Raw genomic sequence first — 12335 nt, 5'->3', positions numbered from 1 at the left:
TAAATTTGCGGTCAAAAATGCATAATTTGGGCGGTTTTAGGGTCGGTTCAGCGGGTTCTTTCCAACTCATGAATATATAATAGCGGCCTACGTTAGGCCGTGTGGCTTTTGGAGTTCTACTGAAGCTCCGTGAATGGCAGAGCTTAATGGACCGGGCTCTGTCATCTAACCTGTTGTTGGGGGAGTGCAACGCCCCGCCTCTTAGAAATTGTGTTCATTAAAGCCTGACAGTAGTGATCTCTCCACATTTGTCGTGTCAAGTGTTGGGGACCGCGTGCGAATGTGTGAGAGGAAGAGGAAGAGGGAGCGGAAGAAAGGAGAGGAGCGCGTGCAGGGACTGGGAGGGTGTGTGGGTGGGTGGGGGGTGTTGGGGACCGAGTGAGTGTGAGAGGAGGGGGCTGAAGAACGGAGAGGAGCGGAACACGTGCAGCGACAGAGAGGGGTGTGAGTGCAGCACGGAGGAGGAGTGTGGTTAACATTGTGTAGCTTCTCTTGTAGAAGAAACATGCTCCCTCCACAGCTCACTGTGACTTTACTTTCTGTTAGGCAGTTAGCCACTCAGCCCAGTGGAAATTTCAGAATAAAAGCACTTCCATTGCTGCTTTACTTCCGTTGTGAGTTATTGTGTTGTGTTGTGAGTTATTGTGTTGTGTTGTGAGTTAATGTGTTGTGTGTAAAGTTAATGTGTTGTGTGTAAAGTTAATGTGTTGTGTTGTGACCCTTCTGGGCCACCGTACTTACATGCATAAGTACATTAAACATTTTCCCTTTTTATGTCTCAAAGAACAACAGTAAGATCATGTTTTGGTTCTTCTGAAACTGAAATTTAACACAGAGGAAGGAGACGCATATAAAAATGCGTATTATCCTCTTTTTCTTTATTTCCTCATTGTGTCACAAATTTAGAAATAATGAATTGTTATAAAAACATAACATACAATGAATACAAAATATTAAATGTAAAACAATGACAAATGGACAGGAAAAGTGTTGCGAGACTTACTATGGAGCTCCGGGTTTTGCTGTCAAAGAAGTTATCCTTGTCTGAGAGGTCAAACCTGTTGACACACAAGCCCAGAATCATTCCCTGACTTTTTTCAGGCCTTGTCCCCATAATGAGAAAACAGTGTAGTTTTCAAACTCCTTAAATTCAGTTCTTGAGGTTGTATGATAAGCACCACCAGTTCAGAATTTAAAGACCTTCTCTGAAGAAAATTAGGTTCTTGGTGTTTATAGCATGTTTTTGTGGCATTTTTCTGACGATGGAGGACACGCATTAAGAAATCAAGGATAAAATAGCATTTCTGACTATTTCTCCATTTAATTTGTTGTGAATCAGGAGCAAATTAAAAAAATGTAATTTGAAAAAGCTTGTAGTTGTGTTGTAGAAGCAACAATCAGCAACAAGTTTGAGCTGGAATCTGGATCTAAACTGTACGGATAGCTCCAATATTGTTTGTCATATTTGTTGCACTGGTAATGTTAGGTTGGGGGTGTGAGGAGCTGTAAGCTAGCGTGAGCGAGTGTAAACAGATGGTGAATTTCTGATGAACTACTGTCATTCTGTATTTACGATGTTCTAGAAAACTACAAGGGTTTTTTGATTTTGGTAAAAACAGCATAATCATAATTAAAGACCACACGGAAAGCTATTGCGATGGATCAATGGATGATCAGAGTGGTACTTTAAAGTCTCCATTATTTAAAAGAAACAGCAGATAGCATGTTACTGCTAAAAGGACTTTCTGACAGATTCATTCCACTGGCAGTAGACATAATACCAGTGATTGAACTTAAGTTTAGTCAAAGTTCTTGAAAGAGAGTGACAAAAGCCAATTTTCACATCTCATGGGGAAGCAATCACAGGTTTAGAGTCAGCTAATGGAGGGGGGGGGGGTTAGAGGGGGTGAGGTTAGAGCAAAAAGGAGACTAGAATTGACATTCATTACTATTGATGAAAGGTTGGGTCTCATTGAAATTATGAGTATAGAAACCATTTCCTTCAGTTCTGCAATGATGATAACCTGCTGGGGGAAAACAGTTTCATTTATGTTAGCAAGGCGTGTGTCATAAGAACAACCAGACGGCTGGATCCAAGTGCAGCAGGTTTATTAGCTCAGTTAAAAGTCCACAAAGTGTAACCCTTGTGCTATCCTAGGCACTTTAACGATGAGAGTTGGGTCATCTAGACCCACTAGACAGTGTGCTGAACCTTTTTTCTTCAATGATTTGTGATCTTCACTGGTGTCCATGGATTACATGAAATCTTTTCACCTTCATCCACCTTTGTCATGGTAGGGAGAACACGTCAATGTAAGGGTGGGGTCATCTAAGGTAGCACAAGGGCTATTCAGGGTCAGGCAGGCAGGAGTCAATAAGTTCATCAGAGACAAGACAGGATGGTCAAAATCCAGGCATTGTCAGGGCAGGCGGCAGGCAAACAGGGACAGAGGATAAAAGACAAGGTCCAAATACAACGCTCAGTAAGGAAGGCAGAATGGCACAAACAATACTTCACATTGAGCTCAGCTCAGTGCAGTGCTTAAGTGGGGTGTGGTTGACTGAGTGAAATGAGAGTCAGGTGTGCAGCATACAGGAAGTGTGGTTACAAGTCTGGAGATGGTTCCCGCTGGTGACCAGAGGGGGAGACAGAGTTCTGACTTCTGACAGCATGGGAGTTTCCTTCTTGAAATTAATATTGTATAAACATAGTTTTGAGTGACTTGAATAAATCTGAAGCCTACCAAGACCGTAGACATACCTAATAATGCTTATTATGGCACATCTGCCATTGGCACTGCCTGGCATCTGAAGCCATGAACGATCATTCCACTTGTCTAAGAAAGATTTCTGCGCTTTGAGCGTCTGGAAAAGCACAGAACAATCCAATCCATTATTATTACTGAAGTGATGATTGTCACAATGATGGCCTTTTTTGCTGTGATGTGTTCTGTCAGAGCATAATATTGTAATTAATTATGCATTAATCTTTTGTACTGCTGCATCATACATCTTCTCTTTTTGTAAGGAGGGAAAGGGGGAACAAAGCTGCCATTAAAAAGTCCTGTTATGATGAGTAAAGATCTCTACACTCAGGCAAGACAGTAAGCACTAAGCATTGTCCATCATTACCCATTAGGGGTGTAACGATTCATTTTACCAGCGATTGGATTCATATCAAAATTGTGGTTGACAATCTGGTTCATAGTCGATATTGGTTTATTTTGAACGATCCGATTCACTGGCCTAAAATCGATGCAGGACATCTTTAGCCAAAATTTCAACCAGTGTGACTCAAAGATAAATGGTAATTACAATTTTCAGTCTCTTTGTAGAAGATAATGGGGTCCACGGCTACATGACTGAAGGTCAAACAAATGTGTTTTTCCAGAGAAAGAAAGACAAAATGCTTTACAAGTCTTAAAACATAAAAGACAAAAACATGTACCACATAAAACAATAATCTCAAGCCCAAACAGGGGTGTGTCCCGTGGGGTCCCAGTGTTTAGATGTGCCACTTCAGGTGGTCCCCCCCAGCTGAGACACAGAAACTTGTTTTTACATTACAGGTTTGACTATGTCTTAATAGTAGCACATAGTATTCAAGTACTACATGCCTCTTGTACCTTCCTCCCCCGCCCCCTGAGAAAGTTGCGTTAATGCCAGAAATCAAAAGGAGTGATACTTACACGGTGAGTACTACGTTTTTAAGTATAAAGTCAATGACATCAAAATATAAGGAAAAAAGTAAACTATAAAAATATTAATATTTGGACCGACAACACTACAGACATTAAGAACTTATGAAACAACTTGAGTTGCAGGTTTGGTTGCAGGTGAAAATGTCATGTCAGTGTTAGCATACCAGCCCAAACATAAGATATGGAAACATTTCTCCTGGCAGTTCACATTTTATCAACACAGCTTAAATAATGTATCCACAATAATATATCTCCTTCAATAAAAGTATATGTATATTGTGGGCATGGATGACTACTCTGTTCCTCAAGAGTCCCTATCCTGGTTGTTAAGTCTCCTATCCTTTTAGATTTCAGGTATTTACCTAGTTCATCACATCTGATTTTATTGGTTAGAGCAGCTTGGGGAGAATAGTTTTAGATTTAATCAGAAACTGGTCAATTGAAGCAGGAAACCTGAAAGATGGGAGCCTCTGGGGAGTAGAATATACATTTCCTGACATTGCTAAAGTTATACTGTTAACCAAAAATGTTATTTTGTGACAGAAATTTTGCTTTATTTCTTTGGGATTAACAATTAGAAACCGGGAGCGAAATAAGACGAATAAATGGAAAAGTCACTAAAGATTGCAGATTTCTTTATTAAGGAGGACAGGATAGAAGGAGAAAACAGGGAGAGAAGGACTGAGCAGCAGCCATCAGGGTCCACAATGAGTTCTGCAGATCATGGTATGTGTGTGTGAGGAAGTGGTGTTTCTAATGGACATAACAAGGTTCTATCTGAATACATTTACACGGTCATACTAACCTTTAGGAAATATGCTTTTCAATTTCATGACTACAATTAAATATTTGACAATATTTTTATTTAACGTTTTAAAACACAGGGCTGCTTTTTAGCCAGTGTGACTGTCAAGAGTTTGTACTATCTCACATAATGTAAATATTGTTAAATAAACTCTGTTGAATGTGAATCACAAGCTTTGGTTGAACTAAACTTTTTTGTTTCTTCAATGCCCATTGAGAATCTTAAAACTGCTCTGTTGTGTTTGAAACTTCATTACATTGAGAGTGAAAGCATTTTTGAAAACTGTGCTTTTTTATATAAATAAAAGGGTTTAAAAAAGGGTTTGGCTTGTTTAGATCTCCTTTGGGTGTTGAAACCCCTTACAGGAAGAGAACCACTAATGTTTATGATTGTAATGAGTTTTGAGTCATTTACATAAGCCCCCCTCTCCCAAACTTATGCCTATATACAGCAGAGCAGTGGACACCTTTGCCAAGATGCCTAAATAAAAAAGGAACAGACGATGAACCAAAATGTTTCCATATAAAACTGAATGTGTCAGGCGTCGGGGTCGTCCCCGCACACCTGCGTGATGATCCGGTCTCACACACCTGTTCAACATCCAATCAGGGACCCTATTTAGTCCATCTGGCCCTCCAGCCATTGTCGGTCCGTCTGCCCTAATGAAGGACTCGCCGATCCAAGCCAAAGCCAAACTAAAGCCTACGCCAAAGCCCTCGCCAAGGCCAAAGCCGAAGTCTACGGTAAAACCTACGCCGAAACCCAAACCAAATCCAAAGCCAAGCCAAGTCAAGCCAAAGCTAACGCCCCCAGTCCACACCAAGCCAAGCCGACGCCCAAGCCAACGCCAAAGCCAACGTCCACTCCAAAGCCACCAGAACCGAAGCCACAAGAACCCAAGCCTCCAGATCAAAATTTCGCAAGAAACTCTGAAACCTCCTCCAAAGAACAAAAGCCCTAAAGAACCAAGACCAACACCAAAAATCCAATACCCAACATCATCTGTTTCATCCTACAATAAAACTCACTAAATCAAACCAAGTCCTCGTCTGCCTTTTTGGGTCCAGCAACTCCAAACCTAACAGAATGTCTTAAAAACACATGCTCCCACAAATGGCAGCATGTGAGGACCCCCTTGAAAACGAGATGACACATCTCAAGGGGCTTATCCTCTAAACAAATAAATTGAAATGTGGTTCCTAGGTTCCTAGAATCCATTGCAAAGACAAGCAAGTGGATCAAAGACAGCAAACTGCAGCAACCATGTCAGATTGCTCTCCGCGGTTCAAGACTGGAGAGATAACTGAAGACTCCCTTACACATCACCCAGTCCACCATTAGACCTGATGTCATCTTGGTCTTGAAGGCCAAAAGACGGTGATACTGGAGTAGTGTTTGTGGATCAGCTGGAGCTGTGTGTCAGCGAAAGTGGGCATTCAAGGATTTGCCAACCATATCTCAAGTACAACCAACGGCACACTGGGTATGACCAGCGCCAGCCACAAAAAACAACAAAGAAGAACACAAAGCCAAGCAGAGAAAGCACCCAGATATCTTTAGATATAAATTAGAGAGAAGCGGAGGATGGTAACATGTCACTTGGAAACAAGCCATAGTTGTCAGGTCCAGGGACGTTAATGAAGGACCCAAAATGTAGAGACGAGAGGCACACAGCTCCAAGCCAAGGGGTTTATTTCCAAAACAGAAAGCTCTGCTGAGCAGGGGAACCTAACAAAACTAACTGTAGACAAACCAAGTAAACAGGAGATGGTCAAGGATATGATGGTATAGACCAGCACAAGAGGAAGGCAGGGAAAGGACTTAAATACAAACAGAACTGGCAAGACACAGGTGAAAACAATCAGGAGAGATTAGGACCAGGAAAATAAAACTCAAAACTAATACATACAGGAAACCTTCGAAGTAAAACAGGAAGCAGAACTCAAACATGACAGAGACAAAATGGAAGCAAAAACTAAGGCAAACCCAAACAATGGCAATAGTCTGATAAGCCTCAGCTGGGTCACCTGGACGAAAATGTCTGTTGTAAGACCAAAAACTACAGAGTCAATAATAAAACGATAAAATGATAATATGCCCAAGATTCTGTATCAAAATATTTCTCTGTAACTATAGGTTCACATTTTTAAAAGATCCCATGGTAATAATGCCCCCTAAAGGATGTTTGTCAGAATTGTATGGCACAAAAGGACATGCTAAACTACTCTCATAACCCTCTTTAACATCAACCCTACCAAAGAAATTCATTTATTCAGATGAACCCCAGGACCTTAAAATTCTGCAACAACTTTCCAAACCCGAGGAAACATCTCCAAAGAACCTGACAATTTGACAGTTTCCGTCTGAAAAACAGAGATGTAAAACAGGTGCCTCATGTGGTAGTGTTTCCAGATTCCAGTTGGCTTGTCCATGCGCCTGTACCTCATCTCTGGCTCGTCTCTACTTCTGCTTCTACACTTGGCTGTGGGTCCTGCCTCTGGCTCGTCTCTGCTCCTGTACACCCCCCCCCCACGCACACACACACACGCACACACACACACACACACACACACACACTCCATCTGGATGAAGCTCATCTACTGGGCTACTTAAATATGTAATTGTAAAGTTAGATAAGTTAATTCTTCTCTAAGAGTTCTGGTACATTGCCTGTCCGTCCTGGGGGAGGATTCCTCGTTCATGTGGGCACCCCTGAGGTTTCTTCATTTTTTTTCCAGGATTCGTTTTTTTTAGGAGTTTTTCCTTACCGCGAAGTAGGGTCTAAGGGCAGGGATGCCCAGTTTAGTTTAGTCTGTTTAGTTAGTTCAGTTTAGAATTTTCCTATTGAATTATATGTATTCCTGATGATTTATGTATTCATGATCCTTACGATTTTATGTTTATTTTATAATTACTGTTACAAAGCCCGTTGAAACGACTGTTGTTGTGTTTTTGGGGTATACAAATAAAATTGAATTTAATTCACTGAAACATTTACAATCTGTTGTTAGGTCATCCTGTATATACAGTAGAGTAGAAACCACACACCAACGTAGAACTTTGAAAAACACAGAATGAAAACAAGAGCTTGAGGTTTTCCTCAGTAACCCTCATTGACTGTATAATTTTTAACTGTGTTTTTTAAGCGTGTGACGTGACCCATGGAAAATGCCTTGATTCCGGTTCCAACTCAATGAAGTCAGTTCAGTTACCATTTTCCGCGATATGTATCTTTCGCCATGTTGGAACCAGATGTGCTCAGTAAGCCGTGATTGGCCTGTCTACATTTCTATGGCAACCACTCTCTCCAAACAGAAGTGAGCATGTTAGAATTGTATTGTTTTGATTGTACATCAAAACAATAAAGAATTCACAGAGATTTATCAAACTCATTACAAAAATGATTAAATAACTAAAATATACTTTGGACTTCATAAAAGTCATTATGCTTTTTATGTTTATTTGAGCTTGTATTGTGATTTTTCTTGCAGTTACAAACCCTGAAGAAGTCCTGCACCGTTACCAAACTCTACTGAAGGAATTTCGACGGACAAAAAGCATGAACCTCACATGTCGCCAGTGTAATATAGACGAAAATACAATAGATTTGACTGCAACTATTGCAGAAATGACTTTGGCTGAAAAAGGTGAGGATCTGAGGCCATTTCCTGTTGTCACGGTGGGTGATAACTCATGAGCTATGCAAAAGAGTGTGAATCATTTTTGGAACAATACAAAACTCTGGAAGAAAAGATAAATAATATGAAAAATCAACATCAACTTTGGAATGCTCCTTTTTACTGTTTTCGTTGAGAACTTAAAACACATTTCATTGTTATGACACTTTGTATGCTGCAGAAGTGTATCATATAAGATTGTTGTTTTCACTGCTCTCTTGTTTCTCTTTAAATTTGCCACATGTTACAAGAAGTAATCAGGCCAGAATATGTTTTTACAATGCAGTTACTTTACCCTTACCAAAAAGTTAGCATTGTCTCATTTGGTAAGGTCAGAAAACCAAGTGTGTATATACACTGTACGGGAAGGTAATACGTGAACATACACAGCATTTACTACTGAAAGTACCATGTAATAGAGTGGAAATAGGACTGGGTTTCTTTTACAGTCCAGTTTCATTGTACTTAAGGGGAAAGCACCAAGTAATACTCAAGTGAACATACCCAGTACTTACTACTGAAAGTACCATGTAGTTGAGTGGAAATAGGGCTGACTTTCTTTTACAGTCCAGTTTCATTGTACTTAAGGGGTAGTTTCTGTGGTAAATTCATGGTAAATACCATTAAACATACAACGAGTGCAGACCTAAAGGTCAAGGTACATTATTTGTACTTACCTTGCTCTTACATGTAGTAAGTACCACAAAAGACACCTTTGCACAACATGTAAATATCCAGTAAGTATATTATAAATACCCAGTATGTAATACATAGATATGAACCAAATAGTACCACATAAATACACAGTAAGTACCATGTAAGTACAGAGTAGACACAAAAAATACCATGTAAGTACCCAGTAAGGTCCATAAAAAGTACTATGTAAACACCCTGTAAGTACCCATAAATTCCATTAAAAGTACCATGTAAATACCCTGAAAGTACCCAGTAGTTACTAAATAAGTACCATGAAAATACCACATAAATAAACTGTAAATACTGTACTGTAAAAGAAAGCGTTACCCGTGAAGGGGGAGGGGTCACTCAGTCCAGTTCTCATTTCACTGTCAATGGTAACACTCAATCAAAAAGACTTATAGAACCAAGTCTAAACATAGAAACTAGAAAGATGGTGACTTAAGCCAATAAAAGAGCACGACCTCTTCTCTATTCTCATATTTACCTCCTAAGCAACGTGTTCAAACAAGCCAATGACACCAACATCTAGAATCTGATGTTTCTGAAACTTTTTAGAAACCACAGATGTACTCAAAAAAATGTAAATTAAATTAAAAAACAGAGTCAAATGTGCAAACCAACTGATATTTAACCCATATTAAGTAATGTTCAGACTAAAGATCCCAACTAAAGGTGAGCTTACAGGTGCTGCTTTTCCCTGGAGAAGGTGAGCGAGAGGTGCTTTATATTCTTCTGCTGATGCTCCTCAACATGGGGGTGAAGTGGCTCCAGGACCTTATTGACAAGAGAGCTGATTTTCTTCACAACACCACTCAACTGCTTGACTTCATAGACCTAAGATAACGTACAAAAACAAAGCAAACTGTAATCTCAACTCTTTGATCTGTTCGATTTTTTAGATCCTATTGATGGTAGGATATTAATGTTTGAGGTTATGGCAGTTACAGTTTCAAATCACTCTAAATTTCTCATTTTATAGAAAATTATTCTATTCTTCAAGGCAGACCCCTGACAGCTTTACCATATTAAAATGTCTTTCTCTTGACATGAAGCAAGTCCTTGAATCTTTAACCAAACAAGCAAATGAAGGTCCAAAAAAGCAGACAAAGGGCATGACATGCTTACCTTTTTAGAGGGCATCTTCAGCTTCATCAGCTCTGCCTCTCTACACAGAACACTCCAAGGAGCATGAATCTTAACAAAGCCCAGCCCTGGAATTTTACCCTATGGAACACAGCAGGCAAAAAAAGATGTCATTCTTAATTTTTCATAAACTCAGAATAAGATAGGGTTAGTTTACAAATTTGCATCATCAGACAAATGACTAAAAATGATGATTTCATGTTTTTCTGTTTGTGACATATTATCATATTTAATTTGTGTTCAATTTCATATTTATATACAATTAACCTTGTTTTTTTTCTTGTTGAACTCTAGTCTCTGAAAGGTCCAGACGCTCTATTGCTTGTTCCTGCTTATGCTCTTGTTTTCTCTCTTGCTTCATTTATAAGAGTCTATGGGTATTATGTTGTTAGTTTGTCCTGTTGTGTGGACAAAGAGACAACACAAAAACCAGAACTGAACATAGGAGTTGATAAAGTAACATTTTCTTAAGCTCAAGGTTAAAAAGGTCTGTGTGGAAACCTAGGTAGCAGCAATCTAAAATCCAAGAAGTGATCAAATAAAAGAGCAAAAGACAACAGGCCCAGGGAGCAGAAAGACAGAAAAAAATCAAGGTCCAGAGGCAAACACAATTCAAATCCAAAAAGAGAATACAAACTTTGAGGCAATTTGAACTTTAAAACTATAACTAAAACCGAAATGTCAAGGCAAGCAGCAATAAAGTGGTGGAGAAGGAGATTGAAGCAGATAAATGGAAACAGGTCAGGTGAGAGCAAAAAGGTTGGAGTGGAGGGAGTATGGCAAGTCCAATGTGTCAAAACTCCACTGGAGGTCTGGCTGCACGGCCAAATCATGACATGTTACCTACAGATGTTTTATCATAAAGCAAGTGTAGTGGGTTTGCTTTCCCTTTTTAATGAGGGTGTGTATTGGCAAGAGTCTATCAATATGAAATGCATCACAAAACACATGGCACAATACGATACATATCGCAATACATCCCAAGACAGTAACAGACAGAATTTCAATATTTTTTGCTGAGCATGATTTAGAACTTTCATCAAACTTTAAAACTTAGTCAGACTATTAATACACCTTTCACATTTAAATCAATACAAGTATCCCCAAATGAAATATTACATTACTTTACTGAATATATTTTCTTTCTACACCACTACTTTTTAAATGGCCTTTGTCATGCTATTCTTAAGCCTTTTTCAGAGTAAACTTCCGTATATCATCCAATAGTGGCCGTTCTGGTCTATCATAGATCTCCAATAAACGCCGGGTGCTAACAAGTGCTTGTTCTATTAGACGCTGGTCTCTAAAAGTAGCTGGATTTCTGCAAGATCCGCCCATCTTCCCGGGGTCAGGCAAGGTTTTTTTTGCTGTAAGTTAGTGTAGCGATGGCCAAGAAACGCTCATCTGATTCAGCTTTTAAACTTTGTGCAGTGGCAAACACCAACGAACATTCTGAGAGGAATCTGCCTGGCATTTTGGGGTGGATCCTAGGTGCATCTGAAAAATGCCGCAAGCCAATGGGTGATATGGAGACAATCGCAGAAGAAAAAGAATCAGCAGCAAGCAATCGATTGTCTGGTGAAGGTACAAAGAAAGTAAGCGAAGAATTAGAAGAATTGTATTAACATGTATTATTGAGCAAAGACGAAAAGGTGAGCAAGTCTCCAGGAAAATGATTCGCACTAAAGCGAATTTTTCCTATGGAGAGTGATGACGCTTCAAAGAGAAAGGAAATGTTGGCAGCCAGTGCTGGTTGGCTTGACAAATTTATGAAGCACCATCAGCTATCGCTCCATCGGAAAACAATGCTGGCACATAAGGATCCAAAACAATTAATTGACAAGCTTGTCTCTTTTGTCATGTCACATCAGTAAGGAAATGAAAGGACTGGAAAAATATGGCATAGAAGAGCAATTATCCCGAGTGGTTTCACCAAATACACCCAACCTGCTGATGTTGTTTGGGACAAGCCCTTCAAAGCTTTGAGAATTGGATGACAAATGGTTGCTCGGGAATGAAGATAAGGAGTGGACATCTGGCAGGAATTTGAAAGCGCCTGCACTGCATTTGTTAGTGGATCATTTCATCTTGGCAAGAAATCACCCCAGAAATGATAACAAAAACCTTCAAGTATTGGGGAATCATAAATGCAATGTGATGGATCTGAGAACAACCTTATCTATCCATTGCTTACTGATCTGAACTGGCAACTAAAATGGTCGCCAAGGCGCAGACACACAGGTAGGCAGGTCCTGTGCCTTGGAGTTTGCCATTCACACATCTATCTGTTGTTTTTATGTCATCTTTTTT

The 12335-nt window shown here is 39.7% G+C and overlaps 1 protein-coding gene across 1 annotated transcript in view; it reads right to left on the bottom strand.

The window, feature by feature from the left end:
- The window catches only part of LOC101160706 (anoctamin-1), a 79465-nt gene that overhangs the window by 40270 nt on the left and 26860 nt on the right, over positions 1–12335 (bottom strand). The window contains exons 3-5 of the mRNA XM_011492340.3: positions 10008–10106; positions 9565–9716; positions 1004–1058 (exon numbers count right to left, since the gene is read on the bottom strand). Coding sequence (XP_011490642.1) covers positions 1004–1058; positions 9565–9716; positions 10008–10106 — 306 coding nt within the window. The remainder of the gene's footprint in view (positions 1–1003; positions 1059–9564; positions 9717–10007; positions 10107–12335) is intronic.

The sequence above is a fragment of the Oryzias latipes genome, chromosome 6, assembly GCF_053564925.1.
Source record: "Oryzias latipes strain Hd-rR chromosome 6, Olatipes_Hd-rR_3.1".
NCBI lineage: Eukaryota > Metazoa > Chordata > Actinopteri > Beloniformes > Adrianichthyidae > Oryzias > Oryzias latipes.
Note: the sequence above shows the minus strand (reverse complement) of the source record. Positions and strands in the feature narration are given on the sequence as shown.